The 24541-nt window shown below is 44.4% G+C and overlaps 1 protein-coding gene across 3 annotated transcripts; it reads right to left on the bottom strand.

Annotated features, from left to right (window-relative positions):
• Positions 1-448: 448 nt before the first annotated feature.
• U2AF1 (U2 small nuclear RNA auxiliary factor 1) lies at positions 449-13160 on the bottom strand. 3 transcript variants are annotated; one of them, XM_037830973.1, is made up of 8 exons: positions 13055-13160; positions 10154-10241; positions 7178-7244; positions 2849-2898; positions 2572-2670; positions 1872-2005; positions 1671-1763; positions 449-729 (listed from the first exon to the last, which is right to left on the bottom strand). In XM_037830973.1, the coding sequence occupies exons 1-8, from the start codon at positions 13096-13098 to the stop codon at positions 585-587; spliced, it is 720 nt and encodes a 239-aa protein (XP_037686901.1). In that variant the 5' UTR covers positions 13099-13160; the 3' UTR covers positions 449-584. The 3 variants fall into 3 exon arrangements, with proteins under 3 accessions (XP_037686901.1, XP_037686894.1, XP_037686910.1); XM_037830966.1 differs by lacking the exon at positions 7178-7244 and adding an exon at positions 6322-6388; XM_037830982.1 differs by lacking the exon at positions 13055-13160 and adding an exon at positions 6322-6388 and having other exon boundaries at positions 10154-10222.
• Positions 13161-24541: the final 11381 nt, after the last annotated feature.

The following is a 24541-nucleotide window of genomic DNA, read 5'->3' as shown; positions in this document are numbered from 1 at the left end:
TGCAACATCCGGTCCACCTTCAAGTAAAACTAGAAAACTCACGCAGAGTAAAAAAGAGAGGAGCAGACAGGGTCCACTGACCGCATTTCACCCACAGATTGGCTGGCTTCTAAACACCAGCGTGGAGCCGAGAGGCGTGTGTTATGGAGCTGCATGGAAGCACCTCTCACGAGTAAATAAATGGACCCAGGCTCCCTACGCCGTCTTCCTAGAGCACTGCAGGAGAAATTCTGGATTCCTCGTTAATATGTGGGCAACAAGAAAAAGATTTGACTTTCTCCCATATGAATTTCTCTTCAACTGATAAAAGCTTTACTTTATATCTTAGGCTAAAAAAACATGGTTTCAATTATACGCAAAGCGATCAATGAATATTAACCTCCACCTCAAGGACAGTTGGCTAGTTTGTAAAGGAAGACAAATTAAAAAAGAAATGTTACAACAAGGATACTGTATCACTACAAATTTTATTCAGAAATCCATCTTTGTGTGTTTTTTTGTTGTTTTTTTAAAAAAATTTCCATTATGAACTGGTTTGGTCGATCAACTACAGCACTTTCTAGCAGACATACAGTAAAAATGGCTCAGAATCGCCCAGATCGTTCCCGATCTCTCGATCGCCTCCTGTCGCGCTCCCGTCCCCCGCCGCCGCCACCGCCACCGCCTCCACCGCGCCCACGGTCTCTAGATCGAGACCTCCGTTCCCGGGACCGAGACCGGGATCGATGCCTGCAGACGGAGGAAAAGAGATAAGGCCATGTGCGTCAAAACCAAAGTACGGAAGGCAAGGCTGCAGTTTACTGCCTCATACTTCTAAATATGACAGCCCAGCAAAACGACAACACCAATAAAAATAAAGCTGTAACTATAACATGCACCCTGATTTCAGATGATAAAATGCCAGGCAAAAAACCCGCCTGTTAGAACTGAACAAGTATGCAATTCTCCATCTTCTGTATTTTCTTCAGTAGAGTCAACTCAAATGATCATGGGAAATCATAATAGATACACCGTCTTATGCAACAGTTTTTGAGGTGAGGAGAGAAGGGTTTCTTTTCTCTCCTGCCTTTTTTGGGTGACAATAAAAGAGAATCACTAATGTTTGCATTTCCCAAGATATGTAAAACAGGAGCAGACCCGGGAGCAGGACTCTAACTTGAAACAGTGCCTCACCAGACTCTCTGACATCTTGTATTCTCTCCACTGTCACCTGAGTGTCCAGAATGTGCCCTAGGGTTTGCAGTACACATGCCACCCACACCCGCATCCCCCAACCGCCCAGGCAGAAGCAAACAAAACAGCCACCAAGACCCCAAACCCCCCATGGAAATGCAGTATTTAAAAGAGGGAGAATAAAACCCTGTGTACCCAATTACCTCACAAGCTTAACTGAAGCCCTGTAGGCTGATTGTCCAAAATTTCAAGGACTGCCCACTCATCTCTCCCTTGCTTTGTCACTGGGGGTTTTTTGACTTCTACCTGAGAAGTTGGAAGATGAACTTTTTACCTGTGTGCATCTGAATATTCTTCTTCAAAGAATGTGATTTTATATTTTAAAATATGTACTATGTTCTAGGCAGTATCTTCTACAGGAAAAGGAAAGACCCCAAAAAAGTTCTTGGGGGAAAAAGCACCACGGAACTTTCCAATGGATGCATGCCAACACTCACTTCTTACGGCGACGCCCGTACAACTCCCGCCGCAGTTCTCTAGAAATGGGCTTCAGGTGCATGAAGTTACAGAAGCCGCCTCGTGTGCATTCTCTGTGGATCAGAACCAGAAGTTATTACAGCAGCCCTACAGAACGCTTTACTGGGCTTGTTTTATTACGCTATTACTTGAAAGAGTAACCCCCAGGCCCCTGGCCTTACCCCATTTCATACTGACGGCAACAGGCTTCTCTGAAGTCGGTCACGGGTGAGAGCTCAGCATGAATCGGCTGCCCATTAAACCAGCGGTTATTTAAGTCAATCACAGCCTTTTCTGCATCTTCTTCACGGCGAAACTGAAAATGAGACAACCCCAAAATGCTTGCCACTCATGCTCTAATTTCAATGGTTTCCAATTACTGACCCAAATATGTTTAATATGTTCACTTAGGTAAAATAATTAAGGTGGAACAGGGTTGTAAAGCAATTTAAAAGCCTGGAAATCCTTTATTTCCAATTAGAGTACTTAATTGCATGCTATTCCAAGATCATGCCAAATGTCGCCTTGGTCTTCAAATTCAATTGGCTAAAAGAGCAAATGTAATGATTTTGTAGGCAACTAAGGCTTTATTGAAGAAAAAAAACAGAACGAAAACTAAATGTATAAATGATTTAACTGCTCCACACTCCAAACAACCTCTAACCAACAGCTACTAAAATATCCTTTGCCAAGGTAACAAGGGATACAGTGTACACTGTCATCAAATCCCGCTGACAGGGCACACAGGCAGGCTGGTCCCCAACACTAGCACTGCAGTTGGCAAACTGCTTAGTCAACACAGCAAAATCCAGATATGATGAACACACAGAATCTCAACATGCACAGCCAGCACCCAAAGCCCCCCTCACCACCTGCTCCTACCTTGACATAAACGTTCCCCACTAGATGGTCTCCAAGATTATCACAGACGTTCATCTCCTCCACTTCGCCATACTTTTCCTCCATTTCTGTGAAAACTTCCTGAAGTGGGAAAAACAGTGGTGTAAGGGTCAACACACGTTAATAAGAAAAGGGCAACAGCATCTAACTTTCTAATTTACGTTTAAGCATTTTTATTTATGGGGAAAACATTTTCATTCCTTCCAAACAGATACAGAAGGCAAACAGGTCTCTCAGTTTCAAACAGCCAGTATCTCACCTCAAAAAATTCATCATAGTGCTCCTGCATCTCCACGTCGCTCACAGCACCTGCGAACAACCGAGAGCCTGCTGGTTAGAGCCAGAGGTGGCTGGGCGACAAGGCTTGTCTTACTCACACTGCTATAACAACACACATCAGATCACTAAAGAGAAAACACAACACAGTTGCACTCTACTGGAGCACTAAAGGTACTGCGTGATACAACTAACTGTGTGGTAAGATTTTAAAATGCCCCTTTCACAGTCTCAATTCTGGCTAGTAAAATAATAAAATCACAAGTTTTAATCAGCATCAAAGGGCCACATTTTCAAAACGTGTAAGGAAAAAGACTCTCAAATTAAGAAAAATTCAATGAAAATTTCCTTAGGATTTAGAATCAAAGCCAAATAATGGCAGAGATTTCTTCCCCTCCCTTTATCAGGTTAAAACGAAGGCTGAAATCAGGGTGATAAAGAGCTTATGTTCCTAACTAGTTTCTTTTACAGATTATCAGCCACACAGAAAGCTACGGAATTTTTTCTGATGCGATTAAAACCCAAAGAACTGTAAAAAATCAGGATAAATACCAAGTACCATTACGGTATTTTAGATGCTCCCTAAATAAAGGGAGAGATATGATGCTTTGTAGAAGAAAGCATTTTTATTTTATATTCCAAACTTAGGTACATCAAGTTTATTATTCTTCATAACCCATGTGCTCTGAATGGAACCATGGCTACTGCTTGGGTAGATTGTGAAACTTACATTCTATCCCCATTAGCATTCTCTCTGCCAAATTCTAAAGTTTTCTTAACCTAAATCTGAGAAATCACAAAGCTTGTGGTCAAGTAACTGACATTCCAAATAGTGGGTGAGGGGTCCCGCAAAGAGCCCGGCTCAGGGCTGGGGGTCTCCTCTGGGCCACCTCGCTGAGGGAACGTGCCCGTCATGGTATCGTGTACTCTGTCTAGACTGCGCTGCCCTTCACATACCGCCCACCTCTCTCGAGAGCCTCCTGTTCTGAGAATGAGCCAAGTCACCTCACTTCTACAACAGGGGGCTCTCTCTTCATTTCAGTTATTTCTGAATTTCCAGGATCCAGCTTGTTTGAAAAACCAAACCTTATTGAGTGCATTAGGCAACCACCACCATTCCTAACAGCCAGCGGTGCTATCACAGTACACCCAGGTTTAAAAGTGTTGTTAACACACTTCCTTCCCTCAGGGGAAATCCAGTTAACAGAAAGCCACCCATTCCCAAGGACAGATTTTCTTAATGCTTAAAATTCACTTCCTTCTCCACACCAGAAAGGGTGTGAGGAGGAAAAAAAAAATATCCACATGCTCAAACTTTTTAACAGCCATGAGAAAAGTTTTGGCAGTGGCAATTTTTATACTACTGGCTGCATTTATATTATTTCTTTTCTGCTACTATATAACAGAGTATTCTATTTCAAGACTATTTTAAAAATTGATAATGAGCATATTTTATCTTCTAAAATCTGCTTGAAATTTTTGAATTAATCAAAATGACTTCAAAGGCAGAGATGAGTACAATAAAAAACTGACCAACTAAAAATTATTTTAGTTACTCAGTATATTTTAAATACAAGTTTAAAAAATACCCAGTTATCTTACAGAATCATTTAATTCTTCAACTGGGATTCACTCACATTTAAGTTTAATTCAAGGACACAAACCATATATTTCTACATACGAAAAGTTGTGTTCAAAAAAAAAAAAAAAGGAGCAGGTGATTTTTAGGGAACTGAACCTAGCTGGCTGAAATTTCACTGTAAAGGTCTGTTGCCAAATATTTCAGGTTCATCAGTTTAAACTGATTTTCTTCCTAAACCGCAGAATCAGAACTTCATTTACTCTGCATAAGCTGGACCCCAGCATCTAAATATTAATAAACAGCTAAATTTTAATTTTGTAGTATATGCAAAGCAAGAGTACTGTGAATTGCAAATAACACAGAGAAAACTAATATGACATTCTGTCAATAAAACACACACAGTCCCCAAGGAAACAATAAGGGCAAAGAATTATTAATTATTGTTACTCAGTTGTCATTTACTTTCGCCCCAGGGGAGAGCAAGGTTGTTACAAAAGTTATCTAATAATAAGTCCATATATAAACATTTCCCTCTACCTACTGGTCTCATTTCTTAAAACAAAACAAAACAAAAACAACCCACAACAGAACAAAACAAAAAAACAGGCAATTTAAACCAAGAGTTATTAAGTAAATCCTACTGTCATCAGATTTGGGGAAAGAAAACAACTCACTACTCCCAGTATCCGCACTGAACAACACTGAGTATCCCAGCAAGAAAATGAGCCAGATAACCCCACCCCACAGGGAAACAGGGGCGCCTGTGCTGGCCTGGGTGCAGAACCCTGGAGCCTCACCACTGGTAGGCCAGCTCGAGCGTGGCGATGGCCACTGGGTTACTTCACAGCGTGGGTCACCCTATAAACTGGTGGGTTCTGATTCAATGGTAAGCCAAGCAAGGCTTATCCAGGGGTGCTGTTTAAAAGCTCCTTCTATTAATTTTCATTGATTTAAAACGAATTGGTGAAGAAGTATCTACTTTTCCTTTTGGACCCCTGGATTCTTAAGGGGTCCAGGTTGTCTCCATTTCAACTGATCTACATAGGACTAAACCCCAGTGATTCTACAGCTGGACAGTTAAATTAAATTTTAGTTGTCTACACTTTCCAATGATACTAATCTGTATCCTATTCTCCAAAAGCCACTCAGTAATCACGATATTCACATCCTACATTTAGTTTTTCCCAGCACAGCAATAAATCAGTAATGCCTACCAATTTAGATCTAGCTGTTCCCTGCCAAGTACCCTTTGTTATTCAAATGTAGCAAATCAAATCCTGAAGTTGGAGCTTACATCTATGCAAAGTATCATAATAAAAACTGCCCATCTTTTCTGCCAACCCAGAATAGTCAGGGTGGCAGGCTGGTGGTGAGGCAAACTCGGGGCCCAGTTAGCTGGGCGGACCCTCATCTGGGACACTTAGAACAATACCTGCCACACCATGGCCTCCAAAGTGGTGTTCAAAGAAAAAAAGCCTTAACAAGAAATGAAATCTGACAAGTAAGTTCAAAATAATGCATATTTTAAAGTACCTGAAAGTGAGGTAAACTTTCATATACTGTGGCCCTGAAGAGGGAAACTATAACCCAGCATTTTAAATTCCAAGTGTATATCCCCCCAGGAATGACGGTCAAAGGAAAAGAAGAAAGGGCAGCAGCAGCTCCCAACTATGGGAAAATGGGCACTACTTCCAGTCGATTAGTTATTTTTTAAGTGGGCAGAGTCCAAATATCAAATAGCAGTTTTCTGGGGAGAGCTAGGACAAAGCTTGGAAATGCGGTCCTTTAAACTACAATGGCAGACCAGGCTGAGCCGACACTGAGCTCTGGCACGCAAGCCCAGGGAACCAGTGAAGGAACTTGTATGAACTTACAGCGCAAACCGTCAGCAGACTGGGAAGAGTTTTGAGGGTTACGGTAAATGTTCAAGAGGGCAATGGTCTGAAATACAAAACGCAACAACTTTATATTATGGAAAATTAAATGTAAACACTTAACCGGTTTCCTCTGATGATCGCTTCAGACGAGACTAGTGCTGAAAAAAGAGGAAGTTATTTTCTTCAAAGCAGAGGTGTTTTCTCTTAGTTGATGGCTGTCTCGAGACACCCTAACACTGCAACGCAACAGAGGTCTCATGATACACTAGTAATGTATTTCCACGGAATGTAAAATTTCCACCTTGCAATTCTAATCCAATTTAGACTGCCAATAATTTGCCAAGGCATTACACCAAAAAAAGTTCTTAGGTTGTCTTAGAAAACAATTCTGATGTCTTAGAAATACAATAATTGCATATCATGAAATCTCTACTTCCTAAGGAAAAAAAATCATAATGGTGAAATAAAACCCACATTTATTGGGCAACTTACCTTAAGATTCCTAAATATTCCTAAGATTTTGAATTTCACAGAAAGAACTTAATAAATGCCAGGGGTTCAGTCACTGTGAAGACCAGCGATGGGCTAAAAATGGTGAAAGTTCACGGGCTGGACCACCGCTCTCTGAACAATGTCCACCAGTGCAAGAGGCCCAGCCTGTGAGCCTCCTGGAAAAGCCTCCTGAACGTGGGCAGGTGTCAAGTTCTTGCTGTGTGCCAAGGAGGTCCACCACCTTGTCCTATTTGCAACAGCTCTATGTCAGCAGCTCAGGAGCTACCAGGATGTGTCTCAACTAAGAGTGGGCTCTTTAACACCATTCTTTTAAAAAAATTTCTCCAACTGTGGGACTTACAGTGTGAGCCGTCAGCCGTCTGTGCACTGTTTTGGGGATTACGATAGATGTTTTGAATCAAGATGGTCTGCGGGGAAAAAAAAATAAAAAGGGGAATTCTACTGGCTGCTGTGCATATATTAGACAATTGCAAAGAGACAACTTGTTTGCAAATGGCTAAACGCTGTTTTTTTTTTTCCCGCAAGTCAGACACTTGTGTTTTGACGAGTCCACCAAAACCATCATATTATGAAAACAGAGTTTGAGCAGTGACCAAGGTCAAGTCAGCCAGCAACCAAGAAGAAACTAACAATTGTTATTTTTAATAGTCCCACGTTATTAATATTAAAGTGTTTTAATACAACATAACTAATGGAACAGGAACATTTTCTGGTACTTCAAGCTAGCGGGCACTAAGATGTCTAAAAATTCACATTATAATCATATTCCCCACACAAAGCTGTTTTTTGAAAACCAAATGCATAACTCAACCGTATGCAACACATTCAAGTTCTCTAATCTCAGCGAGAGGCACGCCAAACAGGGTTCTTAACTGGATACCGGAGTTTCTTATTCACACTTTCTTGGTGGGATCTCTGTTTACATAATACAATAGCTTAAAAGATTTGCTCTTTTCCGATCCTTTTAGAAAAAAAATCCTTTTAGCCCTTGCGCTTTAAACTGGATCAGGCAGACTTGAAACCTTACATTGTACCGTTCTTCTTAAAACCAAGTTGTCTGAAAAAACAAACCATGTTTAAGTTAGTAGGCTAATACATTACATGAATCTTAACGTCCATATCACTGTAAGAAGCTTAAAAAAGAAACCCAATCTGAATTATGCTAGAAATTAATAAACTGCATGATTTATAAAATAAATGCTCAGGCTCAACAGCATGTGTGCAGAGCAATTTTGTAAGTGGCTTTGCAAAACCAGTCAGTTCAATTTCTAGCTTGCGGGAGGGGAGCCCTTGGTCCCAGGCTTGCAGACTGGAGACGTGCCTTGTGGAATCATCCAGTGGTGAGACCGCACACATGGAACCCACTCTGACTAGAATGCACCCCCTCCACCCAGAGCCCAGCATCTATCAGGCCCTTCCCCACCTGTCCCCTCGGCCACCAAGAACTGTCCCTGAGTCAACCTCTCTTAGGGTCAGGTGGTGGGAAGCACGGCCAACCCAGGCAGTTTCCCAGCGGAGTCACCAGAGGGTGAAAAGCTATGTTGGGCCCAGTTAGTCAAAAGTAAACTTACTTAAGGCCTCACTCAGATAATCGGGCAGTGAAAGTTTAAACAAAAGCATCACTTAAAGGGGCAATGCAGTTCCATTAAAATCAGGGGTGGCTAGTTATGTAAAGCCAACCAACCAAACCAGGAAATCAAAACCAGGTGCTTAAGCTAATACACACAACCACCCCCCAACTTTAATGGGATCACATTGTTTTGGTCCAAGCACTCAAATCAAACTTCACAATAAACATTCTGAAATAACAGATGATTCAGGAAAAAAAAATAAACCAACTACCTCTGGCTAGTTTAAAGAAAATTTTTAGGGGACAGATTATCTCTTTCTTAGTCCAATCCTAGGTATGTCTAAGTAATCTAAACACACACCCAGAATTGGGTGAACACTTAAGGTGCTTGGGTATTGCCCAATCTATGGCCACTTGCTCAGTTGGGAAGGTTTATTTCATAAATCAAAGCACTACCTTTTTTTTTCCTAAATAATTCTAGCAAAAGAAAATTTAAAGCAACTTCTCTAGTAATTTGAAACTCACAAAAAGAAAAATGAAAGACACATTCAAACTGTTAAAAGGCAGATTCTTACTACACTAACCACTAGCTAAAGAGTAATGGGGACAAAAAACCACACACCCCCTATCTAGAAGCACAATACTTTGTGGGACTTTCTCTAGACTTGCACCAGACACGTCTCTTTCAGCTCACTTGTACCCATTGGCTGGTTTTGCTAATATGGAAGAATATGTAAGTATCTCTTCCCTAAGAAAGAAAAAATGTGAACAGAAAGACATGAGCTCAAAGGCAGGGCCAGGCAGCTCCCAGGAGCTGCACACAGCGGTTACCCTGACGGTCCAAGACTGCACATTCACACTCCAAGGATGGGCTAGAAGGAGCTCAACAAAAATTTAAGTATGTAGTTTCCAAATTCCAAATATTCTAGTGAACTCTAACTTTTCTGCTCCTATAGGAGGTGCCTTCTCCCTTTATTCCACCCGTGGTCACAGGCTGGGGGTGACCCTTCCTTGCCTTCCATTAAACAAAACTAAAATGATCAAAAATGACCATTTTTGATAGGGCTGAACTCATGGTGGACATAAGCCAAGATAACGGGCATCTCTCAGTTAACCAGACAGGCCTGCTGCGATCAGCGCAGGGGGTGACCCATCTTCTGTCAGCCTTCATTTTTTAATGTTCTGCTACAACTGGTCTCCTCAACTAGGGGGCTAAAAGAGGGGAACACTCCTAGGAGCTGCAGAGAAAGCTCTGAGCAGTGCAGCAGGATGGGTCTGGGGGCAAATAACCCCTGTGTAAGGTTTGGTAAGGGGGCTATGTCACCCCTACTGTCAGGAGAGAGCAAAGAGCAGGGGCCACTCTACAGTCTTAGTGCTGGGAAATGAGCCCAAGGAAGTCCATGCTGGCACTGACACCCCTCTTGATTCAAGACTTAGGGAGAGGTAGGAGGTTGGCAGGGGAGTTTGTATCAGTCACAGCCAATGTACAAATATCAAAGACTGCACAACCTAAAATGGAACTTCTTTTTAAAGTTTCTCGAATGACAATAACAGGGAGCAGTGCTCTCAAACCTTCCACGGGGGTGGTCCAACTACCTCATTCACACAGACAGAACACACTCACTTAGGAACACTAATGGAAAAAATGACCTGCCTAATATATGGAAATTATTAACTGTCTCTGAAAAGCATACAAAGTTTTGATAATTTACATGAAAACCCCCAAAAAAGAAAAAACAAACAAACCTGGCTAAAGGTCGGTTTATTGTGCAACCGAGAGCATCTGTCTCCATGACGACATGCTCCAATTTTGAAATAAAATGAACAGTTGACTCTGTAAGGAAAAAATAAGAGCTGATTATTTTGCTGAGAAAATATAAAACAGATGGAACTATGTCGTTAACATGATACACTCTATCAAACTACTTTTACATCACAAAAGCATAGCACAGTTTTATTTAACAAGAATAAGTTTATTGGCAGTGGGTCCCTTCTTCCTTGCAATATTCTAGAACTATATAACCTCAATATCCCCTACGAATAAGCTACTTTTCCATGAAAACAGCACTCTAATTTTAGCTTTCCACTAGAACACCTCTCTCTTGAGGACCGAGGGCTCAGATTCTGACCTGGGCACTAGCTTGGCCAACTCACTCCACCCCTTCTGGTCTCTGATGCCACCTGTAAAAAGGAAGAAAACGCCAACCTGGCACTGTTCCAAGCATCAAATGTAATGTATGTGTGCTTCATACACAGTGCTCTTTAAATGCTATCATTATCTAAATAAAGCAGAAAACAAAGTTCAGGTTCTCTTGCCCATAATATCAGACCAACAGGAAATTTCCAAATGTAGTCTGAAGTATGTAATTCTCCTGGATTCAATACACGTTAAGATGGGCTATTAGGAAACTCAACCTGCCTTTAGGAATGACATAAAGACACCTTCTGTCTCCACCACAAAGACCTCCCTAAAAATTCTTCAAATACCTTAACTAAGCAGATCAAACCAAAACCAGCAATCAAGCCAGCAGGACAGCAATGTCAGTTGATTAAGCAGGTCTGTGAAACCGTACTAGATGGACACCATTCAAAATTAAACTTGTGGAGGTGGGAAAGCTACCCTGTGGATTTCGATTCCTTAGCAAGTGCCATAGGTTTGAACAGCCCAGAGTTAAGATGGAAGGGCTTTAACCTCAACCAAAATTTGAGTGGCAATGCAGATGAACTAGCCATTGATGAATTATTAGGTAGCAATAAAGATGGGCATGTCTGAATTTATCAAGAAATGATTACTAGGTATATCTGCAGATTTATCTTACAGATCTTACTTTAGATTATCTAACTTGATTAGATAATAATATTATGTCTTCAGGGAATCACCTAAAATGAAGAACGTAATTTACAAGTATCTCTGAATGAACAAAAGTCCTGCCTAATTAATACTTGACCGTTCCACATGGTTAAAACAATCCCTGATCCTGTACTTCCAGAGATGACTTTCATTTCACCATGCCCAGTTCAACAGTTCAAGTATATTGAAACTTTCCTAGCAATAAGCTTCAGTGATCTGCTTATTAAGCTACTGAAGTCAAATGAAAAGAGTGTAATTTACAACCACAGACAAGATACTAGAAAGGCTAATCCATGCTTGGATCTATAAAATGGTCATATTTTCAAATTTACTATTAGGAAAATACTTTTAATTGGTAGAAACCTGCATTTTACTTCTAGCTTAATTAGAAAAAAAAAAAAAGGTAACAGACACCATCATCATTTTTTAGAAGTTGATCTTGATGCGATTCTAAAGCTGGTTTCCCAAGCCACCTCCTCTGTGGCCCACAGCAGAAATCAGGCTATAGCCTCTTCCATGGCATTCAACACACGGAATGCGTTTTACTTCAATTATCCTTATCGCATGAGTTCCCTGAGAGCAACAAAATTTTAATTCATCTCTGAGTCCCCAGAAGTTGGCATATGGTTGACACCCAAGAGAATGCTTCTGGAGTGACTAGACTGACGATTCTGACATACAATTTTGCTAAGGAAAAAAAAAAAAAAAGAAAAAAAAATATATATGTATGTATATATACATGAACTCCCTTTTCCAAACAACACAGGTGATTCTATCGTGTAGCAAGAAAATATTTTACAAAACAGACTCCATCCTGGAAAAAAATTACATTTTAAAGTTTTATCAACGAAAACAGGTATTTGCACAACCTTTCTATGGCCCTGAAAAACTCCAACATGGTAACTACATACTCAAAGAGTAGATTAGGACAAGTGCTTAGTTTTTAGGTTTTCAAAGTAATAATTATTCCTCAAAATGTCGGAAGACATCCCCTTTAGTCTAAACTTCATGGAACTCACTGCAAATTAGTACATGGCAAGATGACAAGACTAAAGTCTTTACTTTTAGCCTAAGGATTAGGAAAGGCACGCAAACTAAAAATGTCTTTTTCCTCATACCAGAACGGCATATTCAATTACTTTTAAAGCAGAATGTCCTTTACGGTTAGCTACCTAACTCAGAAGTCTCCAGTGATACTTTTTCATGTCAAAAATCCTATCGCAGGTCCTATCACCGCTTAAACGTGCTGGAGACTTGACAAATAAAACTCCAACAATTAGGATCGTAAGATATCTGGCTATTTAACAGGACCAGGTTTGTACTACCAGTCTCCCAAAGCGACATGAAAAACCTGAAAGCTGGCGGAAATGTGCTAGCACTTAAGAGGACACGATCCGCCGAAGATAACTTGAGTGCGACTCGAAACTGCTTCCAAGAGCTGGAGAGCGCGGGGGGCGCCGAGGCCCAGCCCGCCGAGGCCCCGAAAGCGGCAGAGGCCGCAGCCAGGTGGGAACGGCGGCCGCGAGCCCCGCGTCCCGCCCCATTCATCCGCCGAGAGGGCCAACGCGGCGGCGGAGCGCGGCTCCCGGGGAAGCGCGCGCGGGGCCGGAAGAGCCGCCGCTTCCCGCCGCCCGCTCCCCTCCCCCTCCCGGCTGCCGGCCCGCCCCGGCCTCCCGCCGCCCGCCCCGCGGCCCTAGGGATCCCGCCCGCCCGGGCCACCCGCCCGGCCTCCTCGCGCTCGCGGCCGGCGCCTCGGCCTCCTCCCCAGCCCCGGGACGCCGGCGGCTCCCACTCACTTGTCTTTCTCAGTCCCGAAGATGGACGCCAAGTACTCCGCCATTTCCCACCCGCCGCCGCCGCCACTGCTGCCGACGCCGCCACTGTCCGACGCCCGCGGGAAACGTCACCCGAACGCGACGACGCTCTCCCCGCCCCCGGCGGCGTGGCGGAGCCGCCCAATCGCGCGAGGCGCTGCCTGCGCGTGGGCGGGACTTCGGGCGCGAGGGAGGCCCCGTCCCGGGCCCCGCCCTCGCGCACCTCCCGCCGGGCCCTGCGCTCCCCGGGAAGCCTTGACGCCGGCGGGGCCGGAACGGGCGGATGCGGTCCGTGGCGCCCGGTAGAGTCCGGGGCAACCGGGAGGCTCCTCTGCCGGGTCTCCGCGGGCCCGGTTCATGGGCGCCGAGCTCGCCCTGCGGGCTCGAGGGCGCGCGTGTCCCCGGGATGGAGCGGGGCCCACGTGGGGCGGCTTCCGGGCGGGGCGCACGCGGAAGCCTGCGGGAGGACAGGGGTCCGCCCTTCTTCCCACTCTGGGCACCCACCCCTCCTTTTTGAACCGCTCCTCCCTCCCTTTAAGACCCCTTTCCACTGGCCCTGGGGTGTGGGCGCCCTCAGGCTTGGGGAAAACCGCGTGGTTTGGGAAAGGGCTGATCACAGGAGAGGTCACAAGAAGTCGCTTAGGGCCTGTTGCTGACACATGTAGGCCCGTGGGCTCCCTGACTGGCCCTCGGGCACGTGTGCCAGGACCTGAACGATTGACGGGGGCTCTGCCTGGGTGGCTGGTGAAGGGCAGCAGATATCCGGATTGGCATCAGTTTAGGGAGGTCAAACTGCTGGCACACAGCATCGAGCTGAAATCTTAAAAGGCAGCAGAAATGATGGAACTCCATGGGGATGTGGGCAGCCGAGGCACCATTTTATTACCCGAGCACAGTTATGTGGGCATGGCCCCCGGAGGGCAGTGGCTAGGACCTCCTCAGGCTTAGGGGACATTGAGCAACAGCCTAGGGGGAAAAAGAGAAGCATAGCCAGGGTTATTGTGCTGGAGAGGCATAACGTGAGCACAGTGGAAGGGTGGTGGACAGAGCCCATGGCTGCCTTAAGAGGGTCAGGCCTTGTGGGCATCTCCAAGGGCCAACCTCAAAGACCCCAGACAGATCAGCAAAGATACCACTTTGAGAGATAATTAAAGGGCAAGGGTGAAGCAGGCATCTCCCCTTCCTGTAGGAATAGGCTAATCAGATGGCCTGGCGCAGGCAGCAAGCCCTCTCTACAAACAAGCACGGGTTGATAAAGTAGAAAGAAGACTGAACCGGCAATTTCCATCCTACAACTGGAATGAGATTGTTGGTTTTCACCAAGACTGTTAACAAGTATTAAAACTTTTTGCAAATGGTTGCTGGAGGACCAGGCGTTTGTGAAGAACCCAGGTCAGTCCAGTTAGTTTGCGTTTTGGTCACAACAGGAAAAAACCAACTAGGCAGTAGAGGCTTCTGGGCATCCCCACGTGAATTCAGTTCCCTTCACAGCTCCACTGGCGACAGACAACCACGCACTGATGTGAAACAACCTGCTGTATGATGCCTTCTCCCAAAAATTGAGATTTAATTTGCGGGTTATAGGATGATGAGATGATGGCCCCAACTGTATGAACTCAAGAGAAAAGAATCGGACAAAGCAGGGAGGTGGGCCGTTCCACAGACAGCCGGTCTGGGCTCTTCAGTGAGTCAGGATGGGACGTGGAGGATGGAGAGACACAAAGTATATCGCAGACACCTGGAACTTGTGGTCCTGAATTGGGTTTTGGTTTGGACAGACGAGCTCACTGGGCATAGGGGAAATTTAAAAATAAGCTGGGATGTGCTCACAGACATAGGGGACTGGTAGTTTGGTGGGCTGAGCTCTCTACCACAGGACTTGCCCTTGGGAAGTCTGTTGCTGCAAAGGAGAGGCTAGGCCTCCCTATAATTGTGCCTAAGAGTCTCCTCCCGAATGCCTCTTTGTTGCTCAGATGTGGCCCTCTCTCTCTAGCTAAGCCAACTTGGTGGGTGAAATCACTGCCCTCCCCCCTACATGGGATCAGACACCTAGAGGAGTGAATCTCCCTGGCAACGTGGAATATGACTCCTGGGGAGGAATGTAGACCTGGCATCGTGGGATGGAGAACATCTTCTTGACCAAAAGGGGGATGTGAAAGGAAATGAAATAAGCTTCAGTGGCAAAGAAATTCCAAAAGGAGCCGAGAGGACGATTGTATAAAAATGTAGCTTATGAGGGGTGACAGTGTGATTGGGAAAGCCATATGGACCACACTCCACTTTGTCTAGTTTATGGATGGATGAGTAGAAAAATGGGGGAAGGAAAAAAACAAGCAAACAAAAAACAAACAAAAATAAGCTGGGTATGAGGTCAGGGTAAGAAATTAGTGTTCATTTTAAATGTGATAGTGTTACTTTGGCTCAGTGAAAAAAGTGTTTGCTTTTTAACAGAAACATTTATAAGTATTTAGGGTGGAATATCATGTTATTCTTGGTGGTGTGTAAAGTTGCTTGTATTAGCTTGAGAGAACCCATTGTTAAATTTTCAAGAAATGTGTGAGATGGTGAATTATAAAAATATCATGGAAATTAGTATATGCTACAAAGCAGGCTCTCCACGCCCCTGTCTGATTGTTAAACATTGGCCCCTGCTTGTAGTGTGTTTTGACATGCTTCCGTTAGACAGGCTGAGGTGTGTGTGTGTTGGCTGCAGGGCTCACCTGGGGGTGGTCCGTAGCTCTAATGGGACACCTACGGGGAACTCAGTTGGCATTTCTTCAGAGGACTGCACCAGAGGTGGTTAAGTGTTTCCCTAGTGTAATGGCCTCCCCATACCGCCACCCAAGGGTGACCCGTTCACTCCTGCCCAATTGTGTTTCTTGTTTCCCCACCCCCGCTCTTGCACCTTGCTGGAGTATTTTCATGTGCATCTCAGTCATCATATCGTGTCATCTGTAAATGTCTCAATATGTATCTCAAAAAGATGGATTCTTTAAAAACCCACCCATAACCACCATATGACTATCACACCTAAAAATATTTCGGAATGATCCCTGGGTATCATCAATATACAGGGCTCACAGTTCCAATGGTCTTGTATCATAATATCATAATGTGTTTCTATAGTTTGTTTGAATGTGCAACGAAATAAAGTCCACGATTTGCAATTGGTTGATATATCTGGAAAGGTTCTTTTAAATCTGTAGGTTCCTGCTTCATTTCCCTCTTCCTCTCCCCCTTCCCCTTTCCCCTTGCCATTTGCTTGTCAAAGGAAACCTGATGCTTACCCTGTAGGTTTCCCATGGTCTAGATTTTGCTGACTGCATCTCCATCATGGTGTTTAACATGTTTGTGTGCCAGTTTGAATGTATTATGTCCCCCCAAATGACTTATCTTTGATGCAGTCTTGTGTGGGCAGATGTATTAGTGTTGATTAGATTGTAATTCTATGACTGAGTGTATCCATGGAGATGCGACCCACCCAACTGTAGGTGATAACTCTGATTAGATAATTTCCATGGAGGTGTGGCTTTGCCCATTCAGCGTGGGCCTTGATTAGTTTACTGTAGCACTATATTAGCTCAGACAGAAGGAGTGAGCTTGCTACAGCCAAGAGGGACACTTTGAAAAATGCACAGGAGCTGAGAGAGTAGCTGCAGATGAGAGACAGTTTGAAGACAGCTGTTGAAAGCAGACTCTTGCTCTGCAGAAGCTAAGAGACGACAGACATCCCAAGAGCAACTAAGAGTGACATTTTTGAGGAGCTGCAGCCTTTGGAGGAACATCCTGGGAGAAAGCCATTTTGAAACCAGAACTGGAGCAGATGCCAGCCACATGCCTTCCCCAGCTAACAGGTTTTCCAGACCCCATTGGCCATGCTCCAGTGAAGGTACCTGATTGTTGATATTTTATGGCCTTAGGACTGTAACTTTGTAGCCAAATAAACCCTCTTTATGGAAGCTGATCCATTTCTGGTATTTTGTATCCCGGCAGCATTAGCAAACGAAGAATGTTCCTCTGTCCTCTGTAAATTGTAGTTGCATCTAGAGGCTTGATCGGTCTTAGATTTACTCTTTTTTGGTGGGACTACCTCCTTCTCACTATATTCTTCAGTAATGAGGCATATACCCCCCAGCATTCTCTCTTGTGGCATTGCTGGCAGATGTAGATGTTCAGTGTCCACATCCATTCTTTCATTGGCATTTGAAGTATGGTGGTTTCTAATTGTGTCATCCCTTCCTTTTTTAAATTTTTTTTGATCAAAGATTATATTTTATTCATCACTCAGGCCATTCGAAACTGCCAAGCCCCCTCAGTTGATTCCAAGTTGACGTAAGAATTGATGACCAGGAATCGATATTTTGCCTCTTAACTGCTACATGACAGACCACAGTTGCCAAATACAAACTGCAAAGCCATCCAATGAAGCAAATTGAGGTCAAGCAGGTGACTGTCTCTTGCAGATCACACCTTTGAGGTGGTTTCAGTGCAGCGTTTATAAAGGTGGAGCCTTCTCGTGCAGGTTTAAAATGCCATTCCGTTTTAGACTTGTCTGGTAGGGATGCGCTTCTGACCACTTGTACTGATCTGGTGGTTTGGCAGGTTGCTCCTAGGTGCTTCAAGCCATTACCAGTTGTTGAATGTGTCAAATACCTCGGCTGTCACCCTGATTCCATCACGCCAAGGCAGGGCACACTGGGGCTCATTATGATAGGATTCACACTGGTCATTTTTTTTAAAATTCCTACTCCAGAGGCATCCAGCTTAAGCCATGGAGTCCCCAAGTGTTGACAGCTGTTGGATAGCAAAGTTGGACTCAGCAACTGTGGCGATTTGAAGCTGTATGTGCCCCAGAAAAGCGTGTTCTTAAATCTAATCCATTCCCGTGGGTGTGAATACATTGTAAGTAGGATCTTTTGATGAGGCTACTTTGGTTACGGTGTGAGCGAGCTCAGTCAGGATGGGGCTTAATATTCCTGGAGAACTTTATGAATGGGATGAATTCAGATACATATAGAGAAAGCCATGGAAGCAAGAAGCTGAAACGAAACCTGGAAGAGAAGGGAGAGACCGGGAGACACCGCCACATGCCTGGCCAGGTGGCCGAGGAGCCCAGGATCGCCAGCAGCCAGTCTTCAGGGAGAAAGCATCGCCTTGGTGATGCCTTGATTTGGACATTTCCCCAGCCTCAAACTGTAAGTAAATAAATCCCCGTTGATTAAGCCGATCCTTCTCATAGTATTTGCTGGAGCAGCCTAGGAAACTAAAACAGCACCCTTTCCATCTGTATACGTGCTGGTCGCCATCCTCACTCAGCCTCTCAGACCCCGTGGTTCACCCCACAAGTTCCAGACAATCCAGGACTCAGACCGGCCGCCGGCATCCCAGCCAGGCACAGAAATGGTTCCATTCAGCAGCGATGCCTCTAGCACGGTCCTTTGTCTTTGCTGTTGCCACAACGCTGCAGCTGCTGGGACCAGTTGTGTGGATTTCCACCATCATCAGCGCCCTCCTGGAGAGGGGCCAAGGGTGCTGAGTCCCTGGGGGGTGCTGCTCTGATAACGTGATGCTTGGAATCTGGTACCCGCATTGCCAGGTTTCATTGTGTCATACCTGGGCCTCAGCCTGCTCATGTCCACAGCCCCCTCAGAGCTGTCATGGTTGTGAGTGGTCTCCCACACCAGGAGTCACTGCCCCACTCCCCAGGAGCCTGCATCAGCGCCGCTGAAGCTGGGTGCACCGCAGCAGGGTGCAGGGCTAGCCAGGGCGTGGTGCTGCCATGGGTTTAGCCAGAGCTGCCTGCTGCGGGGGCTGCAGTTCCTGGTGATGCTGGCGACGTGGACCCATTTCACGCTGCACCAGGCCCACTTGTAGGCAGCAAGGGAGGGGCAGGTGCCCCCGAGGCTGGGATCCATCCTGCGGCAGCTCTGGCCTGGGCTGTGACACATGTCCCCAGAGAGACCCCCCCCCCCAATAAAATACTTCAGTTATTCCCCAGAGTTCCCTCAGGCCTCTTTGTAATTGATCTTCCTCCACCCAGGCCCAGCCCTGGGAAGCCCTGATCTGTTATCTGCCACCATAGATTAGTTTTGCCTGTTCTAGAATTTCCTACAAATGGAGTTTAAAATGTGTACTTTTTTCGGTCTGGCTTCTTTTGCTTAGCATAATATATGTATTTTAAATTTTATACTTTTTATTTTGAAATATTTTCCAACTCAACCATCACAAAAATAATACAAATCCCATCTGGAGAACTCCAACATATCCCTCTTCCCTCGGTTACCCAGAACCACAAATTTGCCACATTTGCCACATCCTTCCATCCGTCAGTCCATCAACCCATCAATCATCTATGTATCCCGGGAAAGCATGTTCCTAATCTTAATCATTTCTGTGGGTGAGAACTCTTGTAAAAGGACCTTTTGTTGAGGTGACTAGTTTAGGTGTGGCCCAGCTCAGTCAGGATGGGTCTGAATCCCATTACAGGAGGCCTTATGAGAGAAAGCCACAGAGAGAGAAGCCACAGGAGCAGCCAGAAGCTGGAAGTCTGCAGAACTGGAAGAGAAAGCAGAAGACATCGCCATGTGTATTGCCATGTGACTGAAAAGCCAAGGACCAAGGATCACCAGCAGCCAGTCCCGGAATGCTACGGTCTTAGGGGAAAATGCATCACTTTGCTGAGACATTGATTTTGGACCTCACCTAGCCTCAAAACCATGAGCCAATGAATTCCTGTTGTTTAAGTCAGCCATGTGCAACATTTGTTTTAGCAGCTGGGAAACTAGAATACCATCTATCTATTCATCCGTCTGTCTGTCTATCCATTTTTAGAACCTTGAGTGTAGGTTGTACACTTTATCCTCCTTGAACGCTTAATACTTCCATGTATATTTCCTAGGAACAAGGATATTCACTTATGTAACCACCCTAAGTGCAATTATCAAGTTGAAGAAATTTAACGTTGCTATAAAGCTTACAGTCTATATTCCAATTTTTTCATATGTCACAATAACGTTCTTTTGAGCCTTCTCTCCTCTCCTGTTAGATCCCATCCAGGTTCCTATATTACCTTTGATTGTCATGGTCTCTTTAGTTTAATTGTTCTTTCTTCTTTTTTCAATTGTGGGAACATATATACAGTTTTCCATCCCAGCCCCTCCCAAGCACACCATTCAGTGGGATCAATCGCATTCAAATGTTGTGGTGCCCTCCCCATCTTCTATTTCTAGAACTTTCCCATCTCCCCAAACAGAAACCCTACACCCATTATGTATTAACTTCCCATTTCTTCTGACAACCTGTATTCTAATTTCTTTCTCTCTGAGCTTGCCTATGCTCCAATTTTTTCTTTGTGATTACCAAGGGGTTTAAGTATAAGATCCTCAATCTTTAACAATCTTGTTTGCTTTGATGCCAACTTAACTTCATTGGTTTGCACAAGCTATGTTCCTACACCCCTCCATCCCCCCACCTTTATGCAGTTCTTGTCACAAATTACATGTTTACACATTGAGTCCAAGACCACTGATTTCTCATTATATTTTAAGCATTTGCCTTTTAGATCCTGTAGGAAGTAAAAAATGGAGTTACAAACCAAAAATACAGTAATACTGGCATTTATATTTACTCCCATTCTTATGCTTACTGGAGATTCTCATTTCTTCATGTAGCTTTGATCTATTATCTAGTGTCCTTTCCTTTCAACCTGCAGTACTCCCTTTAGCATCTCTTGTAGGGCCGGTCTAATAGGGACAAACTTCCTCAGCTTTTGTTTATCTGGGAATTTCTTAATCTCTCCCTCATTTTTGAAAGACAGTTTTGCTGGTGTTCTAGTTCGCTAATGCTGCTGGAACGCAAAACACCGGAGATGGATTGGCTTTTATAAAAGAGGTTTATTTGGTTACGCAGTTACAGTCTTAAGGCCATAAAGTGTCCAAGGTAACACATCAACAGTCGGGTACCTTCACTGGAGGATGGCCAATGGTGTCCAGAAAACCTCTGTTAGTTGGGAAGGCACGTGGCTGGCGTCTGCTCCAAGTTCTGGTTTCAAAATGGCTTTCTCCCAGGACGTTCATCTGTAGGCTGCAGTTCCTCAAAAATGTCACTCTTAGTTGCACTTGGGGTATTTGTCCTCTCTCAGCTTCTCCAGAGCAAGAGTCTGCTTTCAATGGCTGTCTTCAAACTCATCTGCAGCTCCTGTGCTTTCTTCAAAGTGTCCCTCTTGTCTGTAGCTCCTCTTCAAAACATCACTCGCAGCTGCACTGAGCTCCCTCTGCCCATCAGCTCATTTATATGGCTCCACTGATCAAGGCCCACCCCAAATTGGTGGGGCCATGCCTCTATGGAAATTATCTCATCAGAGTTATCACCTACAGTTGGGTGGGGCACATCTCCATGGAAACACTCAAAGAATCACAATCTAATCAAAACTGATACATCTGCCCACACAAGATTACATCAAAGATAATGGTGTTTGGGGGACACAAAACATTCAAACTGGCACAGCTGGATATAGAATTCTTGGTTGGCAGATTTTTTGCTTTCAGCACTTTAAATATGTCATCCCACTGCCTTCTGGCCTGCGTGGTTTCTGGTAGGAAATTGGAACTTATTCTTATTGAGGCTTCCTTGTATGTGACACTTTGCTTCTCTCTCGTGGCTTTCAGTATCTTGTCTTTATCTTTGGTGTTTGACAATTTGATTATAACATGGTGCAGTGTGGGTCTGTTTGGGTTTATCCTGTTGGGAGTTTGTTAAGCATCTTGGATGTGTATATTTCTGTCTCATTAAATTTGGGAAGTTTTCAGTCATTATTTCTTTGAATATTCTCTCTGCCCCTTTCTTCTCCTTCTGGGCCTCTCACAATGCATATATTGGTTTGCTTGATGGTGTCCCACAGATTCCTCAGACTCTGTTCACTTTTCTTCATTTTTTCTTCCTTCTGCTCCTCAGCCTGGATGATTTCAATTGTCTTATCTTCAAGTTCACTGATTCTTTTGCCAGCTGCTATTGAACCCCCCTAGGGAATTTTAAATTTCTGTTACTGTGGTCTTCAGCTCTGTTGGGTTCCTTTTTGTAATTTCCATCTCTCTATTGACAGTCTCTTTGTGTTCATCTTTTTGTTTTCCTGATTTCCTTCAGTGCTTTGTCCTTCTTTTCTTTCCTCATTGAGCATATTTAGGACCATTTTTTAAAAAGTCTTTTTCTGGTATGTCCCAGGTCTGGTCCTTCACTGATGGTTTCTAATGGCTTTAATCTTCTTTGTCTGGGCCACCACTTCCTGTTTCTTTGTATATTTTACAATCTTTTGTTGAAACCTTGATATTTTGAAAATTTAATGTATTGTCATTGGAATTTAGACTCTGAGGTGTCTGTTCATTAAGCTTGTATCCAGCTAGCATTATTCAGTTTTTTCTGAATGCCAGGAGCTAACAACAACAAAACAAACAAAGGAAAACAAAACAGAACAAAAAGGAGAAGTAAAAATAGAAAACCCCTTTCTCAGTCTTTGCAGATGGGCCTGTATAGTGCTCTCCTTCAGAGCTATCCATATGATGAGTTTAGAGAATAGCCCCAGGCCAAAGAACAGGGGCCTCCCACATCCTTTCTGTCCATCTGTTTGGTCTTGGGCATGTGTGTGTCCCTAGGAATCCCCCATTTATATCGGTAACAGTTTCCTCACAGTCCCAGGCCTTGCTCTGTGTGGTCTACACCCAGCGATCCCTTGTCCCAGGCAGCACGACTTGACTGCTCCCTGAATAATGTTCACTGGAGAGCTCAATGAGCCCCCTATACGAGGGCAGGTTCTGGGATGATGAGTCCCTTAGGCTACCGCTGGATGGACCGGGCCCGAGGTTCATGCTCCCAGTGTGCATGCAGAGGTCACTCCACTCCCTCTGGATGTGGGACCAGGGACCACCTGGCGGCTCGGGGTGGGCGGGGGGAGCGGCCAGCCAGGGCACCGTGAGATCTCACCATTAAATGTAAGAAGGCTTTTTCTTGATTCACCACTCACCCTGTTACTGCAGTCTTTTGTTTTTCTGGGACTTTGAGGAAGATGTTTCTGCCTGTTCTTGCTGTGTTCAAAGCCTGTCTGGGAAGACAGAACCCTGAAGCTCCCCCTCTGCCAGCTTGACTGGGGTGGGGCCTAGCATCATATTTTAGAGATTCATCCCTGTTGTCATGAGTTTCAGTAGTTTTTTTTTTTTTTATTGCTGAGTGATATTTGGGTTTTTTTTTTTAAATAAATTTTTTTTGGCATAATTAAGTAAAATATTTGCTGGTACCAAAATAAGGTATATTCAAAGAAACCTACCTTCTATCTGGTGTACCCTCCCCGTATAGGCAACAATTTCCCATTTTCTAGCATATTATTTTATATTTTTCTTGTGAGTAGATATATGTATATGTTTGTGGTCCTCCCTTTCTTAGGTAAACAGCAGCAGGCTCTCCACTCTCTCTACACCTTGCCTTTTCTCACCCATCAGCTCGCCCTGGAAGGCCGTCCCGCGGGGTGTGTGGAGCACGTCCTCGTGCCTGTGCAGCAGCATGGAGCTCTGCATGAAGCCCTCCTTCACCAAGTCCCCACTGATGGACGAGCGGCTCGTTTCCAGTCTTTGCTCTTACTAGCTGTATTAGTTAGGGTTCTCTAGGGAAACAGAATCAATGAGAGGTGTCTATGACTATAAAATTTATAAAAGTGACTGTGGGTATGCACGAGTCCAAATTCTGTAGAGCAGTCAGCAAACTGTCAACTCCAAGGAATATGTCCAATGAACTCCTCAGGAAACAAACCAGCAACTTTGACGAACTCCTCAGGAAAGACTTTGCTGGGCAGCCGAAGAAGAAGTGAAGGTCCTCTATCTGTCTAGCTTAAAAGTCTTCAACTGATTGATTGGGTTAAATCCAGCCAATTGCATTCTCTCATTGTGGAAGACACGCCCTTTGGTGAGTCATCAGTCACAGCTGCAGCCAATTGACTGATGATTTAATAAACCAGCCTGTTGGTTTATTAACCAGCCACAAACGTCCTCACAGCAATTGTTAGGCCGGTGTTTGCTTGGCCAGACAGCTGGGTACTGTCACCTGGCCAAGTTGACACATGAACCTAACCATCACACTAGCTGCCCTGCAACAAACGGCCTTGTGTGTGCATCTTTTTGTATTTGGGGCAATACTTTTCTACCACCAATTTTTGCAGTCTCAGAGCCTTCACCAGTAAACAGGATGGAGCACACATTTTATTCTGGGGTGAGAACTACACAAAAGTGTGTTATCCTGGTAGAAATGCTTAATTTTTGGTGGTCTCTAGTGTGTTCAAATTTGTTATGGAACACATGTGAGAACGGGCTGCATGTGAAGAAGAAATTATAATCAGATGCTGCGAGGAGCTCTTGGTTTCCTTTGGATGCAGCCAAGAACCATTGTTTAGGTGGTAGTGTCCATGGGGGATTTTAGCAGAAGGGGCTA

This window comes from Choloepus didactylus, chromosome 1, assembly GCF_015220235.1.
Source record: "Choloepus didactylus isolate mChoDid1 chromosome 1, mChoDid1.pri, whole genome shotgun sequence".
NCBI classification, from domain to species: Eukaryota; Metazoa; Chordata; class Mammalia; order Pilosa; family Megalonychidae; genus Choloepus; species Choloepus didactylus.
The sequence above is the reverse complement of the archived record's forward strand: the minus strand, read 5'-3'. Positions and strand labels throughout refer to the sequence as shown.